Here is a 26,126-nt window from a genome sequence, read left to right as displayed (position 1 = left end):
GTAAGGCAAGAGAGGGAAGTTCAGCCTGCCCACTCTGATGACACTGCAGTTTTACTAAGATATTTGAGGTTAGTGATATAGAGTGAAAAGTATATTATGAGGTCATTTGCAGGTAGTCATAGGAGAATACCCATTAAAATGCAAAGTAATGGAAGACTGAAATTACCTAATTTTAATAGAGTTGTAACAAAAGCGCTGTATAACTAAATGCACTGGACTTTGGCCAAGACACATTACATTTGACTACAGGCTGCAGAAGACTTATTTGATTATTTTTTTTACTTTCTGGCCTGAAAAGAATTTTCTGTGTTGTGTTGCAACTAGCTTCCCTAAGACATACAAGCACATTTAGACAAATGATATGAATAAAACTATGCATATTTCTTTTGCATAGTAATGCAAAATGTATGTGTTTTATAGCCTTCTCTAAGAGTTATGAAGGATGCTGTCAAGGTTATTTATCATGAGCATAAATTAGAATGGGCTTATAAATTCTACTAAAATACAGGGTAGCAGCTAATTCTGAGGATATTCTGTCTGTAATAACAACCCTTTTTTTCATAGTGATATCTATGATGACAAAATTTAGTTATATTGTCAGTCATTTGAATTTGTCTTTATTTTTTAAAGAAACTTTGTCTATATTTTTTTCTCCTCCCCCATCATCCACTTCCTCTCACTCTGCCTAGTGCCTGCCTACAGGAAAAAAAAAAAGCTGATGAAACATTTTAGTTCTTTGTTGTGGATGAAACACCTGGTGGTGGCTCTTCTGCTACCCTCAACCCATGATCTGATTGCTCTTGCTTCGTGCCAAAAGGATAGAGGATGGGGTAGAAAAAGAAAATTGTTCTTGAAGCAAACTGTCATACTTCTTACACAGTTTTGCCTTGAGAACTGCTGATTTCTGCTGCTTGGTGGCTTAACTCCTGTGTACTGAGCACTTTGCTTCTCAATCAAAAGATTTCCATCGGCTCCCAGGAGGGTTTTTAGCCAAGGTATGTGGTGCAGCCTGAGTGAGCAATATTAGTGTTCTGTTCTGTCAGCTCAGGTCATCATCTGGGTGAATGGCCTTTCTTCTTAATTCTCCCTGCATTTGTAACTCCTCCTTTAAACAAGAGCCTGAGCTTTTTGCCTCTGGTGCCCAAGGAGAATGATCAGTGCTCTAGAGGAGAATAGAATGCTACAGAAATTTATGAAATTACTATATTAGCTCTCACCATTGGTTATAATGGGTAATGTACAGAGAGGTAACTCCTTCTACAAAACCAGTGGGAATTTTGGTCCCATTGGCACAGAGTTGATTGTTTGCTCCCATTGAGATTCTGGCCCCAGCTGAACGCCTCACAGCAGCCATTCACGAGTGGGAACATGTGGTGGTGTTCACAGGGGTCCCAGGACAAGAGAAGAGACGAGAATCTTGACTCCATGTTTCAGAAGGCTGATTTATTATTTTATGACATATATTATATTAAAAGAAAATGATATATTAAAGCCATACTAAAAGAATAGAAGAAAGGATTTAATCAGAAGGCTAGCAAGCAATAGAAAGGAATGATAACAAAATCTTGTGACTGACCAGAGAGTCTGAGACAGCTGGACTGTGATTGGCCATTAATTAAAAACAACCACATGAGACCAATCTCATGCAAACAGATCCACCTGTTGCATTCCACAGCAGCAATTATTGTTTTCTTTTCCTCTGAGGCTTCTCAGCTTCTCAGGAGAAAAATCCTGGCAAAAGGATTTTTCAGAAAATATCATGGCAACAGGAACATTTGGAAGCTTCTGCCAAATTCAAGACTTTCATCTGATATCTGCATGCTGGGTATAGTTCCTTGGCCACAAAGGATCCCTAGAAACTTAGTATTTCTTCTCTTTTGCTCTGATTTTGCATTGTTTTATTACCCTTGGGAGAACTTTCTTTTCTATCTATGTAAATGTGCCATACAATCTTTTGTCTCCATTAGTCACCTTTCCAAAGTCATGAGAAGTTTGAGGTGTGTTTAAAAGAAAAGTATTTCATTTTATTTTCATATTTAAAAGCAATGCCCATACCTTTTTTACTTAGGCCTCAAAACACCTTGAGAAAGATCTAAACTGGGAAATTTCTGTGTTCTACTAAGAGGGAGAGGCAGAGTTTGGCATGAATATCTGAAGTGGCTCGATCAAGGTCATATAGCAAGTCAGTAGCAAAATGTGGAAAAATTACTTGTTTCTTTGGAAAAAGGATGTTCAGTTTTACTCTTGGCCTTACATTTGTGGCATTTATAATGCAATTGCTAAGAATCCTGCAGCATCAGTTAATTCCCTTTTTGTTAAAAAGCAGTGTGAATATCTTAATGAAAGCTGTGGTTGGCTAACACACGACATTTTAAAATGGAAGATTTCAAGAAATCATACATCCAGTATAAAATCTTGAAACATTCAATAATTATATCAGTACAAAAGAACAGGGAAAAAACATCCTGTTTGGTCTCAAACCCCTTGCATTTGTGGCAATGTGAAAACAGGCTGCTGTCAAATAACATCTCCATTTCATAGCATTCTTCACAGTGCCTTTTTTGACAGAGGAGCTGCAGTCCAGCACTAGTCTTTATTATTCCTGCAATAATGGGACCCTGATAGGAGTCTATTTCATGTCAGTGATTTACTGTCTCTATTACAGCATGACCTGAAAGCCGTAACTCCTCTGCCAGGGACTGGGGTTTGGAAGAGTTCCAGGGCTGCAGCACAGCTTCCAGGCCAGCTCAGATTCTCTAATCCTGTGTATTTTTCACCCAGTTCAATGATTTTTAGCTTGTGCAGAAAGTGTCAGAAATGTTTCATAAAGGAATGGCCTTTGTTTGGGCAATTCTCATAAAGCCGCTGGTGCAACTAAAATGTGCACTGAGCTGTTACAGTCTTCATAAGTAATTTTCCTCTTGCTTGTACCATCGGTGGAAAGGCCATTTCTTGAATGTCAGACAGCACATGAAAGCACCATGCATATGCTGTGCAACATTGTGGGTTGACACTGCTGGGTTAATGTTAAATCCCTCTGTTTCTGGCACAGTGCTTCACAGACCATAAATAACTGTGTCAGTGCACAGTCAGTGAGGTTGCTGGTCTAGATATAAACCATCTAAACAAAATTATTCCATGCAAGGGATAGCATCTTATGAAAGGAAATCAGAAAGGTTACAACAAGTGAAATAAATTTACAAAACAAAAGTTAAAATAGCCACAGAAGGATCATGTCACAGGATAAGGCCACACTGTGAGAGAAACCTTAAGGCTCTGGAAAGCAATCAGTTGCAGACATATCTGGAGGCCTCTGACTTCGGGATCTGATCATGGTTGCAGGGAGAAGGGGACAGATGATGTGTGCCAGAAGAGGGGGTGACAGGATGGCTTTCCCAACACACTGTGGGCTGGAGGCCACCTGCAGATTTACCGTATTAACTTGATGGGAAGGGGACAGGTGGGGAGGCACCTGAATATCACCCGTCCCTTGCAGACCTGTGGACTAAAAAGGTCCATCTGCTGCCCAGGATTTTAATTTTTGCATAAGGAGCCATTTGCACTTGGGTCTTGTGAAGCTCAGATGCCCATTTTCAGGGGCTGCTCACCCTTTTGTGCCCGCAGCATCCCTTGAGTATGTTCTCCATAAGTGACCATCTTGTTCCACTGGTACGAGTGTCCAGAAAGCAGCATGCACTAGCTCAGTTTTGAGTAATGAACAAAATAGAGTCCCTATTTTTTGTTTTATGCTTAGTTTGTACCACTTACTGAAATTTCCTTCAGAGGCTGAAATTAAAAGCCAGGGACATTTGAGGGTCATGAAGAGCCTTTACAGTAGCTCAGTTCAGTCCCCATACATCTTGAGGTTTCACATTAAGTACAGCTCATTAAATGTAGTTCTGAGAGTTTAGCTTCTCTGCTTTGTACTGGGAGTATTTAGCATCTCTAAAATCACACATTGTTTACACAGTTAAATGGTATTAGCATGTTTTTGGGTTTTTTATACAGAAATTGCTGCTCTTAGGACAGAGGAGATATAAACAGCCAGATAGCAAATAGATGATTGATATATGATCTCCTCGAGCCAGGTCTCATAAGCTCTTAGAGATCTATATCACACCCAAGATAACTCAGCTACCTTAGAAAGCATAAAATCAGCAGGACGGCTTCTGTGGTAGTGTTGGAAACAGAAAAGTTTTAATAAAAGGCAAAATAACAAAACTCTTTACAGAGAAAAACCGAGTCAGGTGCAAGAGCTTCTTGCTCCTGGTAAAACACCTCAGAAAAGCAATTCGTTCCTTTGTTCTCTTCTTTTTCTAGTAAATTGCCCGGGTGGGACTTTTTGGATTCTGTCCAATTAGCTATCCTTAAGTTTGAGGTGAAGCCCCCCAGGTCCTATGAAGTGTCTTTTTACCTAATTGAGGAAAGAACTTCTGGGCTTTTTTCCTTTTTAAGGAGACAAAGGATAGTTTTGTCACTCCGTCAACAGGGGGCACATTCCTATAGATGATCCCTCTTCACATTGGAGGATATTCACCAGAAGACCCAGACAATGTGTCAGATTGTCATTTTCCCATTCCCTGGTGTTATCCCTCTTTTGGATGTGTAGTAACTGCTCCTGACATGGACTTTTTAGCCCTGTGCATTTGGTCTAGCACGTATATGTCACCCCAGATAGGCTCTCCTGATGTCTGGGATCCACACTAATTAATTTATTCTCCTGGGTTTTTTACACCATGCCAGTTCTCAAGTTTTGGCATGAGCTGCAGTTTGATGTTGCACTGAATGGCTCATGGGCTTCAAGGAAGTGAAACTACTTTAGCAATCTCTGTGGACTGTGAATTCTTGAAATCAATAGCTTCCTTTCAGCAGAGTTTAAACTGCTTTCTATTATGTGGAGCCTGACGCCATAACGGAGAGATGCATGAGATGCTGATTGAGCTGCTCTTTGGGCAGTGGGTGACAAAACAAGGTATCTTTCTGAGTACAGGGGACAAGGGGGCATGTGGTACTTTATTTCTAATAGAAAATCTATTGCTAATGTTGACCCCAAAGCAATTAGTGGTTCATTAAATTGAATTGGTGATTTCACCTGTGCAGTCTATTAAAATATGATACAGTTTAAGTTCAATTTAGTACCACTAGCAGAAGGGCTGTGGAGATTGATAATGGATTACCTTCTGTCTACCCACTGAGTGGATGCTTGTTCTTAAGTGGAATAGCAGAGCAGCCTGGTGGCTTAGCCAGAAATGCCTCCATATGGCAAAGCTGAACTTCTCCCACTGCTGATGTGGCTCCTCGCTTTCAGAATCATTAAAACTCTCGTGTTTCTGAGAGTAAATGGGCACATATAAATGAGTTGTTGTCCTAAATCCAAACAGCTAGATTTTTCACCATTTTCAAAACTCAAATGATGTCTTGTGTAAATTGTGTAAGAAGTAGTCTTTTTAGCAAATTGAATTGAAAAGGGCTTTGGTTGTACTTCTGAGACTCTACTTTGTTTAAAAGGTATCTTCTCTCAAGACCAAAATCACACCAGTATACAGAGCTTTATTTCTCCCTACTCCCCCGCGTGCTACTTTGGGCAGAGTTCTCCCACACCCAACAAAGAAAGAAGAGCTAGATGGCTGTTGCATTTACTGACAGCCTTGCTAAACTGGAATAGGTGCCCTTGGTTTTGCCTTGTTTCTATTTTGAAGGGGTCCATTGGAAAACTCCAGGGGAATTCATAGGAGGATATTTATTTCATACATTGTAATACATACTCACAAACTGTACTTCAAGTTCTTTTACATTTCCTTCCTAATGGAACATAATTTACTATAAATAGATGTCTTGGTCTCTATATGTCAGGAACACTGTTCAAGGTTCAGAATTTATTATAACTTTCTGTATTGATATGCATTTGAGAGCCCATCAAGAAAAAAAAAATGCACAGATCAGCTACGTAGCAAGAAGATATTGAGCGAAGATACTCAGTACATGCATTTAATAAAAACATGTTTGGTCGGTTTACTTCCCTGGCAGCTGGTTCTCTCTCCTCTGTCACTTTCCAAGGTCCATGGGTAACAGTCCAAGGCCATCTTTTCCACATGTGGCACAGCAGTACTGGTTTGGCACAGTACTGTGCTGGATTGTGCAGCTTTGTGCTGCAGAGCTTTGTGTATGTGTGAAACATTCTAGGAGCCTCACACAGGGAGCTTTACATAAATAGGAAGCTGTTCTTCATCTATGCAAAACCTGCTCAGAGCTGTGGGACCAAACACATAATCTTTGTTTTCTGCTACATCATGCTCTCAGTTTTTTCTTGCCTTTCTAAGTGTTTCTACAAGAATATATAAAAAATAGATGGTAGAACTAAGTGGAGCCAGACCTCTCCAGCAGTGCAGTAACTTCTTGTGCTATTAGAAGCTCTATGGCCCTTTGAGCTTCTCTATAAATCTTTTAATGGGTAAGTACGGAAAGCAGAAAAGGGAGAGAAAGTAGATAAAAAGTGTATTTGGCGATGTGTCTACTTCTGCAAGTAGCTCCTCAGACACATGCTGACTAGGTCAGCTTGGGAAATAATCTGAATCAAAGTGTTTATTGGTTTCTTTTTAATAGTGCCTAGGCAAGAGCCACAATGCTGCACCTACAGGTAATGTAGTAAGGGCAAAAAGGCTTAAAAACCAGACAACCTAATTACATTGACTATTATGGCTGTGTGATACTTATACATTTGTCACTTGTGCGCTGGTACAGCCACAATGTTTTCCTCAATGTAATTTATTTTTGCTAGTTTTCTTCTAGATTCATAAAATAATCAATTTCAGTATGTTGAGTACTTATTAATGGTGCATTGTGTCACAGATGAGATAAGTTTACTTGTTTAGAACATGGTGCACATAGTGCCAAGGTTGTGGGTTGATCCCCATATGGGCCTTTACTTAAGAGTGGGATTCAGTGATCCTTGTGGGTCTCTTCCAACACAGAATATTCTGTGATTCTGTGAAATATGCTTGAAAATAGATGCTCTTTGCATTTTTTCACCTAGTGGATGAAGCGGTTCCTCAGTAGTGGCACATAATTTCCAAGAGAGAAATAGTATTATGCTCATCACTATGTGGCACATTTCTGCCACAATCATGAGAAATAAGTGCTGAAATCAAAATAAGCAACTAAGGATTAAATTCCTACATCTTTTTCCTGTTAAAGAAAGAGCAAAGCAGAAATAACAAATAATTGATGTTAAAGACATCTTCACTGAATGATAACACACAAGACATGGGGTGACATCTGTGAGATTCTCGGCATACTGTGTGCACGTTATATAGATTTTTAAAATGTTTAATTCATGTGGGTGATCAGTTGCATAATTATTGTGTGAATGCTTAGTGTTAAGGATTTGTACACCACAATGCATCTGTGCTGGAATGGGTTCACCCGACTGGTCATGTGTAATTGTGGCCTTCATCCCACCTCAGAAGGTTGTGTGGTCAAGGCAGAATATGGTTAAAACCAGCTGAAGTAGAAAAAGGGCCTATAAGTGACTTTTTTGCAGTCTTTCATTACAGAAATACCTGAGGGAAAGTTGCCAGCAGGAGATTATTGCATCCGATCTGAAAGCAATAATATAAATGTTGTTACTGGGTAATGATAATACTGTATGCTACAATATTTATATGACTTTCCACCAGCTTATGTGCTGAAAATTGGAATAATGCAAAGTAGCTGCATTGTACATTTCCTTTTTTTTAAATAATGTCATTGTCATCATCTTTTGATTTTCTCCCCTCTTTGTTACAGAGAGAAAATTGAATTTTAGTCATGAGAACAAAGACATATTTCATTTTTCAATCATTGCACTTCCCAGGAATGGGTTTATTAGGCTCAAATGCCCAGGGAAACAAAGTGTAATGGCCTAACATCAGAGGGTATCGGTGTGCTGAGCCCCAAGGGACATGCAGGGGCAGGAACATGTTCACAGTCCTGGAAGCTGATCTATACTGTTCTAGCACTGCTGAGATGTGAGCTGGCAGGAAATTTGCATGGGGTGATTTTCACAGCCATGGCTTGTGTAATGTTTTAAACAAAAAATGTGGGTCTTTAGCAAAGCGCATTGTTAGGTTGCGGAGTTTTGTTGTTGTTTTTTTAATTCTTTCAGTATCTAGTATCCATCGCTTATTTATTGAGTTAGAGAAGCGTGGCGCTGAAGTTGTTAAATTAGCAGAGTCATATTCATGGATCTTTGTTCTTGTCAGTCAGGATTGTGTGTGGGAGGCTATTAGCTTCTGCACGAAGTTCCACTGAATAGACAAAATGTGAGTGAAATCACTAAACTGTTAACAACAGTGGTTACGGTGTTTGAAGAGTCTTGTAATTGTTTCTTAGATTATAAGGATTATTCAAAAATGCAGCTCTTCACTGAATATGCCATGAATATTTTATTGAAGTAAGAGAGAGTGAATATTGCGGTCAGAAAGGAACTTTGTCTGAGTAATGTGGTTTGCAGGTAGCATTCAAATGCATGAACTAGCTTTTGTACAGCTTTTCTACTAATTATGGAAAATGTACATGCATGGGGTGAGGTTTTTTACTTACAATCAAATTTTTGAAGGAGGTGTTGCTAATGGTTTGGTCAAACTACTTTTTCAAAGGAGAGCTGGCTGTGACTAATACAATTATGGTAAGCATTTAAGCTAGTCCTTATCTGAGTCCTGAGGATGTGTCCACTTTGTCAGAGATGACAGTCACTGCTTGCTGCCAGCTCATGAAATGTGTAGCATTAATACAGGCTGGATAAGCACTAGCAAAGAAAAGACATTCTCAAGTGAGAAAGAGCAGGGAAAATGCAGGGATTAGAAAATCCATTCCTGTATAGTTGATTGTATAATGATTTATTGCAAGTAATTTTCAGATTATCCATCTTTGTTGTGTGCCGTTGTGATAGGTATGAGGGGGACTTAAATGTTGCATGTTTTTCATTCCTACATGATTGCAAAGACAGAAAAGATAGCTAATTCCATGAGTACCAAGAAGTTGTTTTAATCAAGCTCTAGATTTGACCCTATTCCACCCGTTTTCTCACACTACATGCTTAGAGTGTAAACCCCAAAAATAAAATGGTTTGTCTGGTTTGTAGCCTTGGAACTCTGTGTATGTATCCCTGATGCCAAGCCCTCAGTATGCTGAGGAATATAGCACTGACATATATATCATGATAGCTTTTAAGGATACTGAACAGCTCAGACCTCATATAATTGTTCCTGATTTGGTTAGAACTGAATACAGACATTTCCAAAAGGTTTGTAATGCATTTTCTAATAATTTTAGTTGGTTTTTTTTTTTTTTGTAGCAAAATTCAAACCCAGATGTAGTTTGGTTCCCAATTTAACCCCAAACTCTTAAAATAAAGCCCTTTCCCACTTCCTCTTCACGCCTCTCAGAAGCTTTTCTTTCCCACCTCTATCTTCTTTCCTTTATTTTTTATGACACAATCTTGTAATTTACAGCCTTTTTTTTCTACAAAAAACAAAATTTTCAACGCTTACCATTGCTCCTATCTGAAAAGGTTGCCTTTGAATAACGTGGTGCTGCTCCCTCTTTTCTGTCCTCTCTATCCCTCTACTTCTTTGCTCAGCTCAGTATGACTTTTTCCAGTGACTTCAAGGGCCAGGAATTAACCCAACGACCAAGGGAAAGGTGGCTGGAAGTGTCCTGGTGTCTCTGGAGCAATAGTCCCTCATACAGCACAAACACGATGCTTCCATGTCTCCATTTCATTCACTCCACGCTACCACAGAAGAAAGGAAGCCAAATTCCCCACTGTCATGTAAATATTATATTAGACCCTGCAGTGAGGCTTTGAAATGTTAATACCCCTCTAATGCAGACAGCTGACAGAGGGGGACAGTTTTGATTTGGTTGTGACTCAGGCTGTTCCAACAGGTCCCGGCAGAATTCAAACAGCTGGGAGCACATGCCAGTTTCCTGGGTAGTAAAGGCATTTTACATGATTTTGGGGTCATCTTAGCTGGTGTTTAAGGAGGGAGAAAGCTACCTGGGGGGCAACTTTGACAGACAACAGCTGTTTTAGAGAGTGGTGGCACAGCCCTCTGTTCAGTTGATCTGTCAGCCCACAGCCGTAAAGTGACTGGTAGCAGGATGTCAACTCCCTCAGCCTTCAGCAGGCCTGGATGAGGTCCTGCTCCCTCTCATCGCTGCAGGGGAATAAAGGAAGGAGGCTGGAGATGGATGGTTTTCCACCTCAGACCACAGGAACACATGGCTTGCTGGTGAAGGGAAGCTCCCTGGCAAAGGAATGCTTGGCTCCTAGGAGAAGGAACCCAGGAGGTCCCTTCACCTTTGGTCTGCTGCTGAAGGGACACTTGGTCTTCTCATGAGGAGACAGGAGAGGGACAGGAGTGACCACAAGTGGTCCGGCCCCCCCCCCCGCCAGGAGAACCAAGAGGGCAATAGGCCAGGGCTAAGGAAGGGGCATGTCTCACAGCAGTGGCTTCAGCTGGCAGGAGGCACCCTGGTCAAGACTGTCCTTCTGCCCTCTGCCTTCTGCCTTCTCTTCCAATACTCTTCTCAGAATTTTTTCCTGGCCTTTTGTTCTTTGATGACTCCTTCACTGACTCCTTCAGGCCAGCCTTTCATTTTAATGATAGCATGGCAGTGAAACCGAGTCATGTTAAGGCCTGAAGGTTTCCAGCTTTAATCTGTAATGAAATGTAAAGAAACCTGACACAATATCAGTCTCCTTCAGAGAGGGACTTGGGAACTGAGCTCTGGGAATCAATGTGTTCAGACCAGTTGTGCTTTCCCAAGCAATGAATTGTATTGATTAATATTTTCCCTTCTTCAATTTCTCATAGAAATCGGGAAGATTGACCAAGATATATATAAATACAACACCCCAGGATTCACTGGCTGCCTATCAAGAGTCCAATTCAACCAGATTGCTCCACTCAAAGCCGCTCTGAGACCTACCAACGCCTCCTCCCACGTCCACATCCAAGGAGAACTGGTGGAATCCAACTGCGGAGCGTCTCCACTCACCATCCCACCAATGTCGGCCGCCACCGACCCCTGGCACTTAGACTCAGGTAAGGTGGCAATCGTGTCACATTAACTCACTGGAGCAATTCTGAGAAGAAACCTACAGCCTTCCTCTGTAAAGAAAAGAAAAATGAGAGCTAAGTGATTGATAGGTGACTCTAGGGCTGTAATCACGGTAGGAAATGCAGAACTGGAATGACAGAGATTTGCCACCACTTTTAAATGCAGTTACAGAGGAGTTTTTTTTTTTCATTTATTTTGTTTTTTTTTTTTTTTTTTTTCTAATATTCTGCTTTATTTTTTGTTTCTGTAACTCTTAGGCTGTTTAAATGTTGAGTTTTGACCTAACTGATGCGATAGCACTTTCTCTGTAGTCAGCAAAAAGCTTCAAGTACATATAAATAAAGTACAATAACATTTCTTATGCTGTATTCCTAATAAGTGAGTATATTGCAGTCAGCTTCATACCAAAAAAAAAAAGTAAAAAGTAAATCTAATTTTAGGCATAAATGCATTTATGTAAAGTGCTGATTTTGTTTTCTGAAATGTCTAATTTCCGTAGAGACGTGTTTAATAGAAAATCCCATTAGTCATGGTGGCGCTCATCTTGTGCTGAAAGTGCTGGAAGCCAAAACAATTTGCAGATCCCAGCAATCTCACCCTGCTTTGTGACTGACAGGCCCTGAAAATATACATTGTGGCTAACTTTAGAGGATTTTTTCTCTCTTCTGCTTCTTGAGTATCATTTACCTTTAGATTTATAGGGTCAGGTATATATTGATGCCTCCTTTGCATTTTGTCCTCACTCTGATTTCAATTGTAGAATATAAATTAGAACCTGTCCCAGCAAATTTCTTGTTTGAAGTGGTATAAAATTAAAATGCTTGAGGAAAAACTTGATTTTGATAATGATTAGTCTTTGAGTTTGGGGATGCATCCATATGCCAGTTTTTAAATGAGAGGAGGTGGGTATATATGTCTTTCTCAGAAGTACATGTCAAAGTCATACCTTTGAGGTTTGTTTTTTTGTGGGTGTTTGGTTGGTTGGTTGGTTTGGTTTGTTGTTGTTTAGGGTTTTTTCTCCTTGCAGTGTCAAGGAACTCCTTGCAGCATTTCCTTTCATCTCTTCTTCAGCAGAGAAGTAGGGCAGTTGTTTCTAAGGAGAGACAGAGCTCCTTGTAAATGAGCATCCCACACATTTATACAAGCAGTATCATTCTTTAAAACCTGTCATTCCCTCCTTGCTGCCATGCCATGCCATTGTAAGATTTCAGTATGTCTCTTCCCCACTTACAACATGCACTTTTCTACCTTAATTTTTTTCATCGTAAATTAGTAGTCCCTTTTTTTCTCTGGAATTATTCAGCCTGTTTGTACCTGAAAGTTGTGGTCTGTACTCCTCTTTCTATAAACACATTTTCTGAAGGATTCCTCACTGGCTCGTGTATTTAAAAAGTGTGCCATGAACTCCTTGCTGCTGCTGTGAATCATGTGCATCTAATGGGCTTTAGTTGTTAATTTTTTTGGTTACTTTTCTTTCCACTTCATTTCAGTGCAAGCTGGCAAAAGACTATGGTGGGATTTACTCAGGATATTTGCACAGTTCCTAATAGCTCCTGCAGTTCAAAGAAGGAGGTCCTGTTTGTCCTTGGCACATGCTCTTACACTTGACCTTGTGCTGGCTCAATCTCATCTTGTAAACTTTGTTGACCTGACAGATTACAATTTACACTTTTTCTTCTGGATAAATTGTAGTACTTGGACACAGAGACAGAGACATGAAGGATGTCAGGGAACATGCCGCATGCTAGTAGGTTGGCTCAAACTTCTGTTAACTTCTGTCAGTAAAAAATAGATTTCATTGCCATAGCCAGACTTAACTGTTTCAAGTCATGGGCAGACAAAACTCGAGACCCAGCTTCATTTTCAGTAATGATTAGTTTTTGGAAGACTGGGAGCTAGGAATCCCTTGTCTTGTCCTCTCTAGTGATCTGCAGCAGCAGAGGGAGAAGGTCATATTGCTTCAAAGACTTCTAGTGAGGGACTGCTGTACACCAAAGAAAGCAACAGTGTCAGGTGAGTTATGATTGTAGAAATAAATTTCACAGCAAAGGAGTGGCATTTCACTGGTTCAGGAATAAAAGGATATTTAGGTGTTGGTGAGCAATGTCTAGCTTCTACTGTGGGTTGCATTTCCACAGTACAAAGAGGAGGTATCTCAACAATTCATTTACCAATATCAGTAAAAACAACCGAGTCTTTGTGAAAGTATCAGCGATGGTCTGACACAGATAGTTCAGTCACAGGAAAAATGTGTTCTGTAGACTGTGTAACCTTGAGTCATCAAAGTCATAGCCTGTCAGTCATCAAAATGATCTTCATCTAAATTAAAATGCTTGGGTTTAAGTGTCACTTTGCAGTAGTAAATTGGCAGCTTCCACTCAGGATTTTTTTGTGTTTTCCAAACCGTACTTAAGACTTTCTAACACAAATCATGTTGAGAGAGAAAATGGAGGAATCAGAGGCATAACTTATTGGCTCCAGAACTGGAATAGTCTCTGTTGTCTCAGTGTGAATTTACTCCTTTACTAAACTGGCTGAAGGGACAAAGACAAAAAGCGGCTTTGAAATTCTTGTAGTGATGTTAAAGCAAAAGCCACTTGCACTTTGCCACAAAGAAATGGTTGCAAATAACATGGCTTTAAAAGCATCAATTAATATGTGCAGCATTTCTCATCTCAAACATGTTTTTATCTGTAATTTTTGGTGTTATGTTGCCTATTTAATTTTAAATAGTTCTTAACAAAACATGAGAGCTGAGGATGGATGTTTCATAGTGAAAATAAAAGAGTCAGGAAAAAATTTGTGGGAAGTATCATATGGTTTAAATTTCATTCAGTGACATACTCTGAACTCATCCTGACTCATATTTGAGTTAAGCTTAGATTTTTAGCTTTGTTTCTCAAATATTGTGGAATTGAACTTTGAGGATTGAAAAATGTTGTAGGAGGGAATCAAAGATAAGTGTCTAAATAGAACAGATACACCAGACGACAAATGTAATGATCCTTTCACCTCTCAAATACAGTGCTGGATCAGATTTTGCAGATAATTACCAGAAGTTAAGCAGGTTCTGCCTGATGGGTGACCTACATGAAATGTTTTCTTTAAACTCTTCTGTGTAGTTATTGCATGAACATCTCCTGCTAGCTGCAAAGCATTTCGGATGCCCTAACAGAGAGACTAAAGGGATAATCATAATGACACACATCAGTCACTTGGCAGTTGACCTTTAAAAACTAGTTCAGGGATTTATCAATAAGAAGTCCTGTTGATTTTCTCCCCTGACAAATGAGCTGTTTGTCAATTCACTGTCTTGCACTTTCTGTTATCCTTGAGTTCCATATATCTCACATTTACAATATTAGATCTTTTAAAATTCCTTTGTTCTTGTAGAAGTCTCACTTCCCTCCCTCCCCACCCCTGGCTGGCATTTTGCCATGCTCCTGGGACATTATCTTAAACCATGATCTTGTTCAGCTTGTGAGTATTCTCACAATGCATAGTCTTTTCCTGTTGCTATGGTGATCCTTTCTTGGTGATGATGAAGCGCAGGAATCCAACAAGCCATTCTTTTCTGGAACGTGACTTTGTGGTGATTTAAAAGAAAAAGGTCAATAATGACATCCAAGCAGATCATCAATATAGTTCACTTCCTGTGTTTTCCTCCCATCAGTATTATCTCACTTCGTGTCAGACAATCCAATTTGCCTTGGTTACATCAATAGGAGTGTAGAAAAGAGGCTAAAAAGAGCCTGATCAATGAACACATCTACTTTTATATATTGTCCAAACCATTGAATTACCTGTCTGGCAGACAATTCAAAACAAAAGTTTTAATTTTTATAGCCTTTAACTGTGTTGGTGTGCATTTTTAATATCTATTACTGCTGCATACATAAAAAAAAAAGCTAATCACAAGGGGTTTTTAATCTCTCAGTTCAAGCTGGCTAAGTTATGGGTGGATGATAGCTGACACCTTGTTCATTGTAGAGAAGCAAACAAAAGCCCAAACATCATTATTTTTGTAGTAAAAAAATTCCACAACTAAAATGCCTTGTAGTTAAAATTAGAAGTTGCATATTATTGTAGTGACATTGTTCAGTATATGGGTGCTTTTACCTAAGGTTCTGCCAATTATTAATGAAATCTCACCTCTGAAGTTTTCTTATTCACATAAATAAAGGATAAAAGAAACCTGTTACATGGATATACCTCTCTGTTGTACGTAAAATGTGCTCCAGCTTGCCAAACCACTCAATCTTGAATTTAGTAAAAGCAGGAAAGGCAGAAAGGCAAGGTGCACACGATAGTTGGCAAACTTTAGCAGCCCTAAGTTGTCATAGCACTCTGTAGCTGCAAGATGCATTTACTCTGAGTATGAACAGAATGGCATCTAGAGTATTTAACATAGGATTTAGTTAAACCTATATTAGCTTTAACATCTTACAAATTAAATGGAGCAAGATTAAATGCTACATCTGTACATTCTTCAAGAGGCATGACTTTTTCCTGACTGTGCGTGTTTAAACCCTAAATGCTCTTTATTTTTTTGTAATAGTTGAAAGGTCTTGCCTTTTTTAATCAACAGCTTACTTTGATACCTATATTGAGCATGTCTTGCAAAATCATGTACCACTGTCATCAATATTAAAACAGCTGCTTGCAGGATTCTCTCTCTTTTTGTTATGAATTCATCCCTCTTCCTTTAACAAGTGATGGCAGGAGAAGGGAGCAACAGCACTGAGCACTGGCCATATATCCAAGCTCACCTATTTGGCCAGCTAATTCCTTTGTCAAGAGAAAGAGAGCAGTCAATTTCTGCACCAAGAGAAAGTGTCACTCATGTTACTGGTGGCAGTGCTGAAGGTCGCCTTCCAGATTCAGATGCCATGAGTTGAGTCGCATGTCACCCCTTGACCACGCGTACCCCATCTCAGAGAGCAGAGCTGCAGCACCTGAGGAGAAGCTGGGTCAGATATGTGCTGCTGTGGATGTGGCTAGGAACATGGAAAATAGCTTTTGCCCTTGTTAAGGTCTTGTTACAAATGACACAATGGGAAGGAAGAATCAAAGGTGCTATTTGTTGATGGGTGACAATGCAGCCCTCAAAGTGGTCTTAGGTCACAAACACACGGACCAAACACTCTTCTCCTGGCCACAGGCATTGAAAGAGTCCTGTACACACCAGTTAGTCCAAGAGCATGAGCATTAAGTTAGTGGTGACATGTGACAAAGTGCTCATTCTCTCTTTTAGGGGATGGCAGGAGAGCTGGGTCACTTCCCTAGGCTTCCTGCAAGGGCATGCAAGTCCAGGCAGGAGGCACAGAGGAGCTTCACCACTTTTGTTCATAATGCAGCCTTACACACCTAAATTTGATCTCCTAGTGTTAGCAAAATTAGAAACAGATATGAAGGCATTTGCTAGAATAAAATTACACTCCTCCTTTTTTCAAGCATAGCAAACCTGTACTGCAATTAGAGAATCATGCCAGATTCTCTCTTCAGGGTTACTGATTACTCAAAGTGGTTGGTTGGGTTTTTTTTTTTAATTAACACGGCATGTAAACATTGGGAGGCTGTTTGTCTGCCAGTAAGGTAGCTTAATATTTATACTCTTTATATAAGAGACTGAAGATGCACTTGCAACATGCCCTGTGGGTCAACAGGTTCTTCTGCTGCCAGTCTGGTGCATTTCTGTGATTGTTTACTCTATTGAGAATGACCAGCATTCATCCCCCATGCTCCCAATATAAATATTGTCTCAGAATCCATGGCCTTGACCTGAGTTGTTTTCAAACAAAAAGGTAGCAATTTTTGTCAGTCAGGAGGGATTAAGTCTAGCAGAAACTCATAGCTCAGTTTCTAAGCACCAAGTGTTTCTTGCAGACAAGAGGGTAAGTGGTGAACATTTAAATGCAACAGTTTCTATTTTTCTCCTGCCCATCAAACAGCTAACTAGGAAGAGCGTCTGTGTGAAATTTGGCACAATCAGTGCTTCATCCTTAAAGGGTTTAATTATGGTGCTTGAATTACTGCAAATCTCTCTATTGATTTGGAATAAAAATGCCTCCCTCAGTCTCATGTAGCTCCTTCACACAATTATGCATAGCTTTCTCTTAACTTTAAGACTATGTAATTTCTGTGTGGGATTTCTGACACTCTGTCTAGTGTATCAGACAGCTGGCAGACTGCCAAGCTTGTAAATTCTTCTGGCATTCGTTGACAGACCAGTATTGTAGCTGTTTCATAAGCAGTGATTTGAATATTAATGCTACTACCTAATGTCAAGCGAAGGTGCTAATACTAAAAAGAGAGTCTTTTCCACCTTCTGCAAAGACTTTATTTTATACACAAGTACTAATCTTAACCTGGAACATAGAGATGGCATAAATTAGGAGGGGAAATGGTGTAGAGAAGGAAGCATTTAGATACCTGAGCGCTTCTTGTGACTGCTTTCTTTTTCCTTTCCTCAGGCAGAAACACACTTACTTCCTGTGTAAGAGGTTCTTCTAGATTACAGTCAGGTCATTACAGCTATTAAAGGGTTTTTTAGGTTTAAACTCTCCAATCTGACCCATTTCTTATCCCCAATCCGAGTCTTTCTCTTTTTTTTTTCTCCTTTTTTGTAACTGTCATAACTTTGCAGGTTTGTTTGGTATTCGTGCTCATTGGGGTGGATTTTCTGCTTTTGGGAGGGAGGGGAGGGGTGTTTCTTTCACATATTCCCTCTGGGTCCATTGTCAGTGATTAGCTATATACAGCGAGGCTTTGACCAGCATTAACTCCACTGTTCCTTTGAGAGCACCAAAGCGCTTCATCTTCTACATTAATTATAAAAGGAAATATTTGTGACTCTTCTTTAACAGGTGAAATGTAGGCACTGCTCATAAAATTTTCATGGAAGTGATAGCTTAGGCCAGCATGACTCTTGTCTGGAGTCATAGTGAGACTCAGTGTCAAACAGATGTTGCTACCAGGAATTAAAAGATAGATGAGTTTAGGTCTTTGATGGATGAGGGTGCTCTAATGTGCTTCAAATCAATTGGAAATCCAGCAGAGAAAATGTTCAAAATACTAATTCGGACATCCAACTTGCTGAAGTTCAACTGCAGATAAACAAAATCAAAAAGTGATGGTAAATGTCTGTTCTCCTTTTTAAATGAATACAATTCTGTAGTTTACAAGTACCAGATGTTTGTATTATGAAGTGTCTTGCCTTACCACTACTTTGTACAATTGCTTGTTTGTGTGCCAAAGAAGGTGTGAAACAATCATACAAAGGGGAAAGCAAGGGATAATCACCTAACCCATCCCAACAGGCAGTGCAGGAATGTTTTCCCTGTTTTGTATTTCATCCAGGACTGACTGGGGGAGTTCGAGCTGCAAGCATTGGTCTCCTAATAAAGCACAAGTTTTCCAGTCCCTTTGCTAGGAAGATTACCTTTCAAGACAAAAAAAAAAAAAACAAAAACAAAAAATGGCTATTGTACAACTATCTTAATGTAAGCCATTGGTAAAACTCCATTTCCTCCTCTCCTTAAGAGTATGGACAGCAAAGCTCACCTGCAGAAGGAAGTTAAAGGGTTGGTAGCACAGCAATTCACAAATAGCTATCTTTGCTGATTAGGTTGTCTGCTGTCTAGTGTTGAGAGTCTGTATTGTCCCAGTTCATTGACCAGGGAGCTTTCACTTCATTTTCTCCCAGCACTGCCATTGTTCAATGTTAGCATTTCCATTGTTCATTCTAAAATTCACGCTTTTTTTTACAGTAATATCTAACAACACTTTTCTTCTATAATCCCCATTGACCTTCCCACTGTCCCTGGTATTTGCATGCAGAAGGGTGTTCAGAGGACAATTTAAGTTTAAGTTTCTATTAAGCCATCATTTAAGAGGATTTTTTCATTTATACTCATTTTGTATTGGAATAAAAAGAGGCAATTGGAGAGCCTTCACACTAGAAATGTAAACCCACAGGTTTTGTGTTTTCCATTATCTTTGTGCATGTATCTCTCTCAGCAGAACTCACCAGAAGCTGACATAAAAAATGCTTGAGATTCAACAAAAAGTTCTTAGGGAAAATAAAATATTTCAAAATATTTTTGATCTAACTGAACATACCTGACAAAACTTAGTATAAGTAATTGGTCCAAATAACAATAATGCACTGGAGGATTTTTTCCTCTCTGTCCCCCCAGTCAAGATGGTTGTAAAAGACTGAAAAAATTAGTGAATTTTGTTCCAACATGGAGATTTTCATGTTCCAAATAATTAGCATTATTGGCAACAGAGAGAAGAAGATGACATTTTTTAAATTAAAAGCCCCAATTTTCCCTCTAAGCTGCACGTCTGTTCTGGTAGTTACAGAATTGCTAAGTGGGTGTATTTTTTCCAATATCCTGTAGCTTGTGCTAAAAAAGAATTTATTAAGTCAGTGACTGTGAAGATTTCTATTTCCATAAATTCAGAAAAGTGGTTCATAATGGGGACATACATGTAACCCTCTAACACTACACTTGGGGCATCACTAAAAATTCAAGGAGTGATGATTGACCCCACATAGCATGCTGGAACAAAGCTGACCTTTTACAAACAACATGGTTAATAATATATTTAGATATTTTGGGGAGGATAAGTGTGAGGTTGGGTTTTTTTAAACTTGGAGGTGTTTAATGATAAAAATCTCTTCAGCCACGTTCTTGGTGTTAACACTTAACCTGGTGCTCATAGAACTTCAATTAAACTCTGTTAACAGAGTTTAATGTTAAACAGTCCTCCCTCAGAATCTGCTCTCAAATGCCTAGAAAAGCAGGAGTAGGGTAGTTTTCCTAATTTCTGAGTTTTCAGCTTAGATAAGTAGGAAAAAAAATAGATGCATTAATTTAAAAGATAAAAACATATGAACTTTCAATACAAGGACACAAAAAAATGTGCATTAAAAGAGACAGCTTTTTTCATACTGCTTCAGATTTTTTTTATTTTGCTGAATTGCTGCAGTTTATGTGTCATGAGAGCTCTTCACGGAGCCAAACTCAGGAGGAGAGAAGTGGATGGGATGGGCACAGGCAGTGGGATGAGCACAAAAGGGCACTGTAAGGGTTGTGCTGTTCACCTTTGATGTAGGATTGTGTAATGGCGTTGTTTACTCCTGCTCCATCATTTCTGTGCTTGTGTTTAGAGTTTCACTGGTGATCCAGTCCCTTCAGGAAGGGGAAGGGGCTGTGACTGCACATTAATTTCTACTATCAAGAGTCAAGCAATTAGGTTCTGTACTTAGAGTCTGTAATAAGGAGAGCTCTGTAATTTCAAACCACAGCAGTACAGCCTCGCCTGACCAGCAGAGTTGACATAATTTACAGAATGACACCAGAGAGCTTGCTTTTATTTTTCTCTGTGCTGTGGTCCTATGGAGAACCAGATCAGAGAATGGATCTAGTCTTCAACACTTTCTCAAAATCCTAACATGTAAGTGAGCGTTTGCTGTCATTGCAAAGTCAATTCTTGGATGCTTGGCTGCAAAATAGAATTAGAAAGAAGGAGTTATAGTTCACATCTTTTATTTTTTATTATTGTTCTGCTTCTAATCAATGCCTTGATTGATGTGCGTTTTATAGACCTTGTGATCACTAGATCTGGTGGTTCTGATTGCTTCTCCAGTTCCTATTTACGTGAAAACCCTGAAAGGTTTTCGTAATGGATGGACACCTCTCAAAATTGTGGACATCTGTAAAGATGAAAGGCCAAAGAAGTCTTACAGCACATAAGATCTAGTCTGAACAAGCTCACTTCCCAGTATTTCACATTTCATTGATTGTTTTAGACCTGTGATAACTTTCACACTTCCTTTTTTGGAGCAAATCTAAACTGTATCTGCCTTTGTAGTGTGGTATATTTTAATCAAGACTTGCCCACTAAGAAAAAAAATTCAGTTAAAAAATTGCTTTCAATGACTTATGTATAACCACTCCTATTAATGTATCTCAAAACAAAATTTGCCTTTTTAGTGTGTACTTCTTGATACTGTTTTTTACCTGAAAATGCCCACCTCGCTTTAGTTTTGGGTTTGCCCTTGCCTTTACTGAACAGCCTTTTGGCCATTTCTCACCCCACACTCACCTTCTGGGCTACTTTACCAAGGTCATTTTTTTATCTCAATTTTGTGAATTTGCTAAAGGCTTTTATGTGGGATCCATTGTAAAACATTTTCCTTCTGAAAATGGCAGATGCAAAATCATGCCTGTCATAATGAAGCAGAATTAATTCACTCAGCTAAACCAAGCACATCTGTCATCTTTAACATCTAATCCTAATTGTGCTCTGTTTATCCAGTCCCATCTTCCCTCTCCATTCATTGAGGGCTGCTGTTTTGCATCTGACTGTGGCAATGACCATGCTGGACATGCTAAAGGATGGTAGGTCTCCTACTGCATTTTTGTGGTCATCTAAGGCTTCAAATGTCATTAAAATGATGGCCAGAATATGGAATTTGCCTGCAGTCAGTCTTTAACCACCCTTTTATGTGCTGTAAAGTTTCTTCAACCCCATTTACCCTAATAACAGAAAGTTGAAATGTGCAAAACATAAGTACAGACTCTGTAGGTTTAGTCTGTGCTTATTGAAACTATGGCCTTGTAAGCAGCAACCCATGAAAGAAAGAGAAAGCAAAGTGTGCTGTGTCCTTTTACATAAGTTAGCTTCAGGATGGTGGGGTTTGAAGCAAACCTGATGAGCTGCTGGGGAAAGACAGCAAAGAACAGCAATGCAAAGAACAGCATCAGCCATCCTGGATCCTGGAAGGGAAGCAGACGAAGTGATGTTCCTAAGCCACAGAGAAGCTTAGCATTTCCTGGTACAGAGCAATCTGTCCCTGCACTAGCTGCAGGTTTTAAGAAAAGGTCTTTGGTGTGCTGTGACAGCAAACTGATGGCCCTGTGCCACAGCTGCGTGAGCAGAGGATTTCAGGCAGCTGGCAGGACATTTCTTGGGTCAATATTTAGCTTTTCAGGATAGATTTTCTGTTTCCCAAGATAGATTAAAAAGCTCTTTGCTCCTTTCTTCGTGTTTTGAATCACACACATGAGACCATGGCTACTTGGAGAAACCTAGGGAAGATTTGTTTTAGGAATTACTCTTTACAGCCTATGAACAGCACTTTATATCATTTTCTGTGCTTTTACCAGAGGATCAGTATTACTCCCGTCCCTTTGTCGGCATGCTGTAATGTGTTCTTTCCTCTTTTAGTTCTTGAATTCCAGCAGCAATGGAAGAAAAACTCTTTTTAGTTGTCTTTTTGGTTTAATATTGCCAAGGAATGTGACTGTAGTAAGGTCAGAGAGGATTCCCCATGTGTTTGAATGATGTAACTACTGTCTGAAATACCTGCACTTGGTACCTGTTGGGTACAATACTCAGAGCTAATCTTGGAGGGTCAAGGACCCTCATATGTTCTTTTCTGCCTAATTGCTGTGGTAGGAATTGCCTTTTGTGGTCTTAGACCTCTGACCTATAGCTCTCCTTTTGTGGTTCTTAGACCTCTGACCTATAGCTCTTTCTGATCTTTTGAGAAGCTACTGAAGAATTTCAAGGGAACATCTTATTAAAAAAGGAAACTAATTAGTTGTTTTCTTTCTTCTTTATCCATCTATAGTAGTATTTCAAGTAAAAAAATTGTATGGATATTTTTGCAGCAAAATATATTCTATAATCTCACATTTGGATGAGATTTTAGATACTTTTCAGTCAAAAAATCCCCATAATACACAAGCAGGTCTCTTGGTGGCACAAGAATAACAGAACAGCAGTTAATGAATTACGGTGCTAATATCTGCCAACACTGCTGCAAGTGCTTTTAAAAAAAAGACTCATGAATGTCTAAGCTCCATTTTTTTCCCCTGCAGCACACCTGGTGCTCCAGCAGCTGCAGCAGGGCACAGTTTTGCCAATCTGATGATGAGCTCTTGCTGAACTAGTGTCCCCTGCTTCCAGACACGTGTTCTTGTTCCCTCCTTGTCAGAGGTGAGAGTCTTAGAGCAAATCACACGTGCTTGTTGATCCCATGGACAGCTCCTCCTGAGTGTCTAAGATGTCTGGGTGCCATGGAGAGCAGCTGTGTGGGGAGGCATTTGGTCCAGTCCTGGCAGCAGCTCTCAGACAAGATCAAGGATGGAGCTCCATATCCTGTATCATGTCTTTCCTTATCCTGCAGTGTGCTTCTGTGCCTGTTGAACATCACAGACTGTGGTCTTCCATCTGCCAGGAGTCCCTTGTAGCACAGCCAGTGTGATGTGGCAGCTCAAGAGGGATCATGTTGCCGTGAACAGCAGCTTTCCTCTCTCTTCACACTTCACTAGTGCCATTGTTCTTGAAATAACCTTTGAAAAGAAGATAAAATATAATATTAAATCGTAAGGGAAGGAGGAGCTGTGACCATTGTAGGTTTTCAGATTTCTTTCAGATTTCTTGGACACAGGAGACCAACTGTAAAGCAAAGACTAGGACTTGTTAACTGCCTGTGGTTCTGCTCGGATGACAAGGGGCCTCCTTTTGGGTTAGAATGGCAGAGAGGAATTCCTTGTGATTTGGCAAACTGATGCTTTCCCCACAGTATTATTTGGCTTTAGGATTTTCCTTGAGATGCAGGGAGGGCAGGTTTAAAAGTAGGATTTCCCACTGCCAGCCCTTCCCTTTTAGCACTGCAAGGGTATGTTTATAGATTCTGTGCCAAAATGTCTTCATCAATGGTCCTGGCACAGCTCTTTCGAGCAAAAGTCACTGACATGGAACCAGGTATTTATTTATCTTCTACAATTTATAGCTTGATTCATTTCAGAGGGGTGCAGATGAAGGTTTTCAGGAGCCAGAGCACCAACAAATGTCAAAGGCACAAGTGCTGCTGGCAAAAACTGCTGCATAGGGCCCCTCTGCTGAGCTCTGAGAAGCACACTCCTGTTTGTCCCCCAGGCAGCTGGCCAAAAACCAGCTGCTGAACACACAGCTGGTTCAACTCTCTCCCAGAGTAGGCACACAGAGGGCTACTCTAGCCCCAAACCTCTTTTCAGGCCATGTGGCAAGCTGAAACCATTCATTCTTTTGTGCAGCTGCTTTACAATACAGAAGGAACTTTATTATGGGTTTTAGTCCATGGTAATAGAAAGACAGTTGAATTCCCTCAGCCCGTTTTTGGTATACTGAATGCATCACTGGTCTGTAAAGGCAACTGATTATTTTCATACAGTATCACCTAGTCCATCAAGCAAAGAAAATACAGTGGGGTTTTAAAGGCTGCTGTGAGAAGCAGTTCATATCCTTGATTATTTTAACGTTCTCCAGTTAACGCACTTTTAACAACATTTTCTCTATTTTAAAATCAATGTCTGAGTCCAGGGGCAAAGAAAGAAATTATTGCAACTGCTCACCGAGCTCCCTAGGCTTGCTTAGTCATTGCAGTGTCCAGTTGCTATGTCTGACTATAAAGAAAATGCTGATAAGTTTAATTTATGGGATTGCCTCTGTGATATTTTCTGGAAGTTAAAACCAAGGCTACCATCCAAATTCATCCAATTTCATCCAATTCTGCTGCAAGGATTTTCTCTTTTTCAGGTCACTGGCAAATGAATGCTGGCATATTTGCCTGTACTTCCTCTCCTTACCTGTGTGCTGGAGGCTGTCCTTATTCACAGCCTCCCATGCCTCATCTCCTCCAGCTCACAGTCTTACTCCTCAGCTCCAAAGCAGCTCCAGCAGTGGCTCAGCTGCCATGCTGGGCTTTCTCCTAGAATGGCAAAAGTGCTGGCATGTGCTCTGTGGGGTGGCTGCTCTGTGGCTCTCACCAACAGAAGCTGCAGCCCCTCTCTTACCGTGGACTGTGCAGCAGCAAAAGGGATTCAAGTTTTATCTTTCAAGGAGCTTGAATTGGTACCCAGTGGTGATTACAAAATCCTGAAAGCTTCTGAAGCCTTTAATAGGTGGCAGTGACAAAGGCAAAAATCTGTGTAATAACAAGTATGATCACACACTTTTAAAAGAGAGGGGTTTGTTTCATTTTGTTCTTTTTTACCACTTCAGACTTACTGACTTTATGTTAGTAAAGGACAAAATGTCTTCCTGTGCCAACAGCAATCCTTACCGAGCGTATCGCCTTTATTTTAATTTTATTTTTGTTACGAGTAGCAAGCAAGTAGTTCTGAGGGATTAGACAATATTAGCAGATCTTTTTGATTTTATTCATTTATAGATAAATATCTATAGATCACAGTTCTCTTTAAGTTGTAACTGAGGATGTTGGATGTATTTCTGAATTTTTACACAAGTTTCACTGCTATTTACAACTTGAATCTTTAATTCTCTATTTACAGCAAGTGCTGATTTTCCATACAATGGTCAAGCTATAGGAGATGGAGTTAACAGAAACTCAGCTATTATTGGAGGTAAGAAAACTGTCTATTTTTCCAAGACACTTTGCAGTACATATCTCTGATGGCTGAATTGCAGTTGGTAATAAGACTGCATATTTTCATATCCAGTTTAGGTGTGTTCCTTTAGTCTTGATTTGCTGTGTAATCTTCTCTTTCTAATTTATATTTTTATTATTACTTATAACTTTTCCTAATACTTTGAAACTTTACAAAACTGGAAGGAAAGAATTGAATTCCTCAGAAAAATTCAGGCCACACTTAGTTATGGCATAACATAACTCTGGCTGGTAACAATATTTTTTTTCTGAAAATTTTATAACATCATCATCCTGGAAGATTCCTTTGCCTGTAGAGAAGGGCTCAAACAGGAACAGTGTTGTTTTATCACATAGATACCTAAGGGAATAACACTCATGAGAGTTCTCTATAACAGGGTTGAACCCAAAATAGACCATTGCAGGGAGAGCCATTAAGGCTAGAACTGATGATAAAGTGGGAACATCTGCAATTCGGTGGAGCCAGTGCTTAGTGGGTGGTGTGAGCCAACAGTGAACCAAGCCAATTCTCAAGGACATGTAGAGGAGCTAGGATAGGTCTTTACAGCCA

At 39.8% G+C, this 26,126-nt stretch overlaps 1 protein-coding gene across 3 annotated transcripts in view; it reads left to right on the top strand.

Moving 5' to 3' along the window:
* CNTNAP2 (contactin associated protein like 2) overlaps positions 1–26,126 on the top strand; it is a 1,021,862-nt gene that overhangs the window by 984,731 nt on the left and 11,005 nt on the right. For all 3 annotated transcript variants that reach the window (XM_030970934.1, XM_030970935.1, XM_030970936.1), the window contains 2 exons: positions 10,860–11,090; positions 25,461–25,532. In XM_030970934.1, the coding sequence (XP_030826794.1) occupies positions 10,860–11,090; positions 25,461–25,532 (303 nt within the window). The remainder of the gene's footprint in view (positions 1–10,859; positions 11,091–25,460; positions 25,533–26,126) is intronic.

The sequence above is a fragment of the Camarhynchus parvulus genome, chromosome 2 (genome assembly GCF_901933205.1).
Source record: "Camarhynchus parvulus chromosome 2, STF_HiC, whole genome shotgun sequence".
NCBI lineage: Eukaryota > Metazoa > Chordata > Aves > Passeriformes > Thraupidae > Camarhynchus > Camarhynchus parvulus.
Note: the sequence above shows the minus strand (reverse complement) of the source record. Positions and strands in the feature narration are given on the sequence as shown.